General features: G+C 30.1%; 1 protein-coding gene across 1 annotated transcript; it reads right to left on the minus strand.

The window, feature by feature from the left end:
* Positions 1-292: 292 nt before the first annotated feature.
* On the minus strand, positions 293-787 carry LOC112722073 (cell wall / vacuolar inhibitor of fructosidase 1-like). Its single transcript, XM_025773052.1, has one exon. It carries the CDS (start codon positions 785-787, stop codon positions 293-295), a length of 495 nt encoding a protein of 164 aa, XP_025628837.1.
* Between the last annotated feature and the right edge of the window lie 8,320 nt (positions 788-9,107).

Here is a 9,107-nt window from a genome sequence, read left to right on the forward strand (position 1 = left end):
AAATATTTATTAAATAATAATAATACATGAATAATAGAAAAATGTATAACAAATTGAACATATTATAAGTATAATTGTAAATATAATAATAAAATAATAATATTATAGCACATTGTGCGGTTTGGATTGGATTGGATCGGTTATGAAAAGTAGATCTGAAATCTGATCCAATCCAGCGGTTTACAAAAAATAGAATCTAATCAAATCCGAATTAATGCGGTTTTAATCGATTTTCGGTTTGAATCGAATTGAATAAACAGTTTAATTTGGATCGGTTTAGATTTGAACACCCCTAAATAAGAGTATTGAAATTGGTAATTGGAGATTCCCCATTGAAGCTTTCCTCACAATCACTGACTCCATGGGAAGCGGTATCAGCACCAACTTCAGCCATCCGTGGATTCCCATCTTTGAAAGCATCAATGGCTACTTCAACATCAACATTCAAAATATTATTGTAACTTCCAAGACATGCTTTCAACTTATGAACCTTCAAATCCGGTCTTTCTGCGGCCGACATCATTCGGTAGATTTTGTCCCTGGCGAGTTTTGCTTTGAGTTGTAAAATTCTTGCCATGAGTATTCCAACATCTTGGACATCCTTAACAGTGTTGCTCCTAGGATCAGCTTTGATGTAGTGGAAGCATTGGTCAGGGTTTGGTGTGTTGCTACATGCTTGCACTATAACTTTGGGTTTGTCATCATCACTATGAGACATTGAAGCTACAACAACAATAATAGTGCACAAGAATATATTAAGAGATGATAAGTAGTACTGCTGCTTCATGTTTATAGAGAAGTGCTAGAGGCAGTACTTTTGTTAAATTTTGGCCAGTACTTAACTATAAAAAAGAAATTGAATAATTTTACACAACTAAATATAATATTATACCATTAAAAATATCATTAATAGCTAATTGATGGCTAAAAACCACAAAATATGCTGTCCCTAGACTTTCTCCGTGTTTATATTATAAAGCTTCAAGATTGTATGAGTATTTTATAAGAGAGTGTGAGACAACCATTTCCTTTGGGAAGAGGTGGGTGGATTCTTTGGCTAATAATGTAGGTCAAAGATGAATCTAGGAAATATTACATGCTTCGTGAATTGTGTTCTAAATTTAATTTCAAGAGCATTTTAAATGGAGTATTTTTCGAATCCAAAATGTTTAGTAATTAAAAGAAATTAGTTAAAATTCGTGATAACATGTTTTATTTAATATTTATTAATTATTGTAATAATTAAAAAATATTAAATAAAATAAATTTTGGTTATTTTTTTATGCATTATCATTTTTGAATATCACTTTTGATATTTTTAATAATTGAATTGATGTAGAATTAAAATTTATATTAAAATTAATTTATGAAATGAAATTGATATCACTTTAAAAATTTTAATGAAAAACTAATAAAATTTTATCATTTGTATAATTATGATGATGAAATAATTTAAAATAATATAAAATTCTAATTAAATGAAAATTAAGCGCTACAGAAACAAATTTCATTTTTAATTTCAAATTACTATTTATGATATATGGTCCTACAAATGTTCTTGTAGGACCCAACATGAAATAAAATTAGAACTAGCATTGGTGATGTTCTAAGATCTTCTAAATTAAGAAAAGGATTAACTATCTATTTGATATCTAAAAGAATTAATTACTAACAAAAAAAATTCTTGAAATGCATTATTAATAAAATGACCCCTGAAAGATTTGAAAAATGCGTAAAAAATAATAAATAAATTATATTTTTTTTGTAAGTGACAAAAAAAATTTTGTATTTAACAAACGAATTATTTATTTAATTTAAATTTTTGTAAATACATTTGAATTGAATATTTAAAAGATGTAAAAAAAATCAGAACAAAATTAATCTCTGGATTTTTTATTTTTTAAAAAAAATGTGGTCATATACAATTTTTTTTTTTTAAATTCACTTTGACAAAAAATTATTAAATTTTAAAAATAAAAAATAATAATAATTATAGAAATTTACATCAAAATATAATATTTAAAGTTTTTTTAGAATATATATTTAAAATGTAATTTTTTTCGTGTTTTTAAATCTTTCGATAACTTATTTGTCGTTAGTATTTTTTGGAGTTCGTTTGTTAATAATATAAATTTTTAGGTACTATTTTAGTAGTTTACTCAATAAAAAAATTAATAAAATAAAAAGAATAATTGAATTACTCTTAAATAAAGATCATATAACTTTCACATAATAAAAATTATAAATTTAATAATTATTATTTTTTTTGTCTACTTTATTATTTTATCACTTTATAATTCTTATGTTAAATTTAGTAAAAAGAAATCCTCTACAACTGTTCTGAGCAACCCCCTCCCCCCTCCTTTTCCTAAATGTATAACACATGAGAATTCCTTCTTTTTATCCTCTGTTGACTACTTTACATTTACGACGAATTCTTGTGTATAGAAGGTGGGTTTAATTTGTCTAAAAATAAAAATACAATAAAGTGAGATCTATTTTTTTATGTTTAAATTCTATTAGTAAAATTTAAGTGGGGAGAATGGATTCTCTCAAGTCTTAATTGTTAAAAAAAATTGAGGAAGTAAAGTATAGTTTCTAGTCCTTCATTATTCTTTTTCTTTCATAATTTTTTTTATCTCATTTATAAAATTAATAGTAAAAGAATAAAAAGATTACACTTTACTTCTTCAATTGTTAAAAAAAAAAAAATTGAGAGAGTTCATTCAATACCAAATCAACATTCGAAAGATTTTAATACATAGTATCTAATTTTTATTATTGATAAAATAGTCCTTAACAAATTTTAAAATTTGACAAACATAATACTAACTAACCACCATATTTTAGTGACCTGATCAACTACTCCCAAAATCTCCTTCTCAACACACTATAACCAGCGTTAGAATGACTTTGTAGATATCTTTAACTTGATGGCGATTTTTGAAGGAGGATTGCCCTTTATGAAAGAAGGTTGTATGCTCTTGCAACAATCTGAATCCCATGGTGATGCTATCATTCCAGGCATTACCCACTCGGGGGGTCATGGAAGGATATATGCCAAATACAGTTCAAGGATCATCGAGTAAGACAGAAGATGATTAATGAGTTGTCTATGAAAATTGGTGATGGAAGAGGAACGAGATTTTGGGAGGATGTTTGGTTGTATGGTGGGCCCCTGAAAGATACTTTTTCGAGAATCTTCTCAGTTTCAAACCAAAAAGGATTCGTCATAGGGGATTGTGGGTTCTGGGACGGATTAGAGTGGATGTGGAATTTCCAATGGAGGCGCGAGCTATTCCAATAGGAGTTGGACCTGCTGAACCAGCTGCATGAAACATTAAGACTGGTTAATCTTGTATATGACAGAGAGGATAGAGTGGTGTGGAAGTTTGATAAATAGGGTGTATTTTCTACTAACTCTTTTGTGCAGGAATTGCAGATGGAATTGCTTCCGGAGGATATAGCGAGTTTCAGCTTTACTAGGACTGTATGGAAGGGTCTAGTCCCACCAAGAGTTGAATCTGGTTTGTCTTGACTGGAGGGTCAATACAAAGGAGAGGTTGAGTCGGTTGGGAGTGGTTAACCAAGAAGATGTGGTCTGTGTGTTGTGTAATAACGGTGTTAAATTTGGTCACCACTTGTTTCTTGCTTGTGATTTTTCTTGGCAGGTTTGGTGTGCATGGCTATCTTTTGTTAGAAGGCAATGGTCATGCTCAGGGACGCTAAAGAAATATTTTTAGAGTTGGACTGAGTCATTAACTAGTAAGTAGGAGCGCAAAAAGGTGGAAGGTATCCTTCTGTGCTATAATCTAGAATATCTGGCTTGAAAGGAATATGAGGATCTTTCAGAATAAAAGAAAAAGGGTTGACGATATTATCTACCAGTCGTTCATAAACTTTAAGGAGTGGCTAGGTGTGGATCCCTTCTGTTGTTGATGACAATGTCAAAGATGACAAAAAATATCATGTAATTTTGCTAAATAATTTATGCCTTTACCTGGTGATTTCTAAATTGTTTATTATCGTTACACCACTTGTTGTATTGAGCTTTTTGATTAAAAAAAAAAAAAGATATCTTTAACTTTTTCATAGAAGCTAGATCCTCACACACTAGGGCACCCACACGAACAACATAGTCAAATTTCTCCACCTCACACATACTCGTGTTGAATTGATTGTACATTTTTCATTTATTATGTTGATAGTTATTAAAATTGAATTCTAAATTAATCTGGTCAAAATACTAAATTACTAGTTGAACCATTATGAGTTAGTTTGGCGGGTCTTTATGGTTAGTTTGGCCGTTATCTGAATTCAATTTGATAAAACAAAAATAATTATTGAACATTAAAGTTAGTTTTTAATATAAAGTGTTTGTTGGGCGTCATTATTTTAATAAAAAAGATCTTTTTTTTAATAAAAAAGCATGTATTTTTTATTTTTTAAGCGTATTTGACAAATTTTTAGTAGTAAAAGTAAAAGCATTAGAAAAATAAAAGAAATATCTTTTTTAAGAAGTTGTAATTTACATTTTTTTAAAAGATCTTTTTCATTAGAAAAAGATGTTTTTCATGTAATAAATAAATAAAAAGTATTTTTATATTATTATACCCAAACATAATAGATAGATAAAAAGATCTTTTTGCATGAGATACCCAAACATAAAATTATTTTTACTTTTCCATAAGATCTTTTAAAAAAAAATAACTCGAAAAAAGATTTTTTTTTTAAGTTAACCCAAACAAGCCCTCTATATATATTGGGGAGTGCTAGGTAAACAATGACCATCTTGAACAACATGAACAACCACCAATCAAATAAAAATACACTATATCCTAATTTAATACTACTAATTAAATTTAAGATTAATTTACTCTTTTAACCCTATTAATTCACATTGTTCACACATTGTTCAAAAATATTATTGGTGACCTATACTTTTTCTATATTAAAATATAAAATATGCATTAAAAATAAATTAAATACCATATGTATTTATACATAAATACAGTAAATATTAATTAATGGCTTCTTAAAATTAGCAAACGATATTTAATTTACAAAAAAAATTAAAAAAAATTTAAAAAAAAAACACTTAATATGAAATAAAGGAAGTAAAATAATTTATAATAAAACTCTACGTCCAAGCAAAATATTTAATTAAATCTAACCAAATTGTTATAATAACTTTTCAAATCACGCGTCTCTTTCTACTTCTCCTTCTCCTTCTCCTCCTCTTTCTTCTTCTAAATTCTTGCACACAAGTTCTTCTTCTTCTATTTTTTTTTGTTATCGTCGTCACCAATAGCATCAACAGTTTGCAAACATCTTTATTAGTTCTGATTTTCTCTGCTACCATCATTTAATAATTTCAGTTCATCATTTATTAATTTATTTCGGTTCATTTGTATGTTAATTGAGGTTCACTTGATGCTGCTGATAAGTATTATTGACCAAATTTTTATTTCTTAAGTAATTTCAGTTTATTTCTTTGTTTAATTGAGGTTCATTTGGATCTAGAATTGAATTTGATGTGTTTTTGTTAATGATTGAGTCTTTGTTACTGTTTGTTCAAATTTGAACTAATTTCAGTTCATTTGTGTGCTAATTGAGGTTCACTTGATACTGCTGAAAAGTATTGATCAACTTTTTTATTTCTTAAGTAATTTCGGTTCATTTCTTAGTTTAATTGAAATTTTGTTTGGATCTAGAAATAAATTTGATGTGTTTTTGTTGATGATTGAGTTTTTTTGACTGCTTATTCAAATCTGCACTAAGTGAATGGAATATAGTGGAATCTAATGTAATTGCATAAACTGATAATAAATAATTTCATTTTTCTTTGCTAAAAAATTTGGTCAATACTTATCAGTAGCATCAAGTGAACCTCAATTAACACAAACACATTGAATTCATATCTGGATCCAAATGAATCTCAAATAAACTAAGAAATGAACCGATATTACTTAAGAAATAATAAAAAATTAGGTCAATACTTATCAGCAACATTAGGTAAACATCAATTAACACACAAATAAATCGAAATTAATTTACAAATGAACCAAAAATAAACCAAAATTATTTAATGATGGCACCAGGAAAAATCAGAACCGATAAAGATGTTAGCAAAATGTTGGTATTGTTGGTGATGACGATAATGAAAGAAAAGAAGAATTTACGTGCGTGAATTTAAATGAAAGAGGAGGAAAAGGAGGAGGATGAGGAAATGGAGAAGGAGAAGACGAAGACGAAAAAGGATATGTTTTACGTTATTGAAACGCGTATGTGTACACACTGGTGCGATGAAAGTGATTTTTGTTGAGTTTGGACAAATTTAGTTAGACTTAGTTATCAAAAACACTTGGATGTGTAGTTGGATTGAATAATTTAATTATACCATGTGTAAAAGAAATATATACGTATAGAAATATGTATTTATTATCTCATTAAAAAATTATTATATTAATATAAACGAATTTAATTGTTTTTATTGCAAACTTTATTATTTTAGTAATTAATTATTTAATTATAAATAATATGTGAATTAATTAGGGTTTAGTGTTTGTGAGATTTGTCAACTGGGAAAGAAGCATAGAGATCCATTCCCTACAGGAAAGTCTTGGAGAGCTAGAAGATTACTTGAAATTGTACATTCAGATCTCTTTTCTGTAGAAGTTTCAAGTAATGGTGGTAGCAGGTACTTTATCACTTTTATTGATGATTTTAGTAGATATACATGGGTATACTTTCTGAAGCAGAAATCAGAAGCATGTGATGTCTTTAAGACATTCAAGGCGTTTGTCGAAAAACAAAGTGGCTGTAAAATCAAAATTCTCAGAACAGACAGAGGAACAGAATATCTTGCGTGTTCAAAATACTTTAAGCAACACGGAATTCAACACCAACTAACAACTAGATATACTCCTCAACAAAATGGAGTTGCTGAAAGAAAGAATAGAACCATCATGGATATGGTCAGATGCATGCTCAAGTCAAAACAAATGCCTAAAGAATTTTGGGCAGAAGCAGTTGCAACAGCAGTTCATATTTTAAACAGGTGTCCAACAAAGAGTGTTCGTGATAAAACTCCAGAGGAAGCTTGGAGTGGAAAGCGGCCTTCCATCCATCATTTCAGAGTCTTTGGGTGTATCGCTTATGCCCATGTACCAGATCAATTAAGGAAGAAGTTAGATGACAAAGGCGAGAAGTGTATCTTTATTGGCTATAGCACAGACTCAAAAGCATACAAGTTGTACAATCCAGAAACAAAGAAAGTAATCATCAGCAGAGACGTGACGTTTGACGAGAAAGCCATGTGGAACTGGAACACAAAGACAGAAAAGCAGCTGACTATAATTCCAAATACATGTGACGAAGTAGAAGAAAGACAACCTGACACAACTGAACAACCAGAATCATCTAGAAGATCGCAAAGAGAACGGAGACTACCTGCTAGATTAGCAGATTATGAAGTTGGCAATGACAACGATCCGTCCGATGAAGAAATCATAAATTTTGCTCTATTTTCAGATTGTGAGCCGTTGAACTTTGAAGAAGCCTCTAAAGACAACAATTGGAATAAAGTAATGGATGAGGAGATTCATGCCATTGAGAAGAATGACACATGGGAGCTGACTGATTTACCAGCAGATAAGAAGCCGATTGGAGTAAAGTGGGTTTACAAGACTAAGTACAAACCCAATGGTGAAGTTGATCGTTTCAAAGCAAGATTAGTTGCAAAGGGATACAAACAAAAATCAGGTATCGACTACTTTGAAGTATTTGCTCCTGTTGCTAGATTAGACACTATTCGTATGATTATTTCACTCTCGGCTCAAAATAAGTGGAAGATACATCAAATGGATGTTAAGTCTGCATTTCTAAATGACACTTTAGAAGAAGAAGTGTATGTTGAGTAACCTGCAGGATATGAATTTTTTGGAAAAGAAGATAAAGTTTACAAATTGAAGAAAGCTTTGTACGGGTTAAAGCAAGCACCAAGAGCGTGGTACAAGAAGATTGATTCTTATTTTATTCAGAATGGTTTCAGAAGATGCCCGTTTGAGCATACTCTTTATATCAAGTTCGTTGAACCTGGAGATATCTTGATCGTGTGTCTTTATGTTGATGATTTAATCTTTACTAGCAACAATTTGAAGATAATTACAGAATTCAGGGAGGCTATGATAAAGCACTTTAAAATGACAGATATGGGCTTAATGTCTTACTTTCTTGGCATTGAAATGGTTCAAAAAGATGATGGCATTTTCATTTCTCAGAAGAAATATGCAAATGATATTTTGAAGAAATTTCAGATGGAACATTCAAAGCCAGTTCCTACTCCAGTCGAAGAGAAGTTCAAGTTGCTGAGAGAAGATAAAGGGAGAGCAGTAAATCCCACATACTACAAAAGCTTGATTGGAAGTCTGAGGTACTTAACTGCGACTAGACCAGATATTGTGTTTGGAGTTGGTTTGCTTAACAGATTTATGGAAGAGCCTTGTACCAACCATTTGCAAGCGGCAAAGAGAATTCTTCGATATATCAAAGGTACTTTAAATGATAGAATTTATTATGAGAATATTAATGAAGTAAACCTTGTTGGCTACACTGATAGTGATTGGGCCGGAGATATAGAAACAAGAAAAAGTACTTCAGGATTTGTATTTTATCTTGGTTCTGGTGCAATTTCATGGTCGTCAAAGAAACAACCAGTAGTAGCACTATCTACAGCAGAAGCAGAATATATAGCAGCAGCAAGTTGTGCAACACAAGCAGTTTGGCTAAGAAGAATTCTTGAGGAATTGAACGAGAAACAAAGTACTCCAACAACAATATTTTGTGATAACAAGTCAGCTATTGCACTTTGCAAAAATCCAGTATTTCATGGAAGATCGAAGCATATTGATATTCGGGTTCACAAAATCAGAGAATTGGTGAATGAAAAAGAAGTTGTGATCGAGTACTGTCCAACTGAAGAACAAGTTGCAGATATATTTACAAAGCCATTGAAGACTGAATTATTTTACAAATTGAAGAAGATGCTTGGAATGATTAATTCTGCAAGTTTGATTTAAGGGAGGCAATGTTGATTAAAAATTAAA

This window comes from Arachis hypogaea, chromosome 11, assembly GCF_003086295.3.
Source record: "Arachis hypogaea cultivar Tifrunner chromosome 11, arahy.Tifrunner.gnm2.J5K5, whole genome shotgun sequence".
Lineage (NCBI taxonomy): Eukaryota > Viridiplantae > Streptophyta > Magnoliopsida > Fabales > Fabaceae > Arachis > Arachis hypogaea.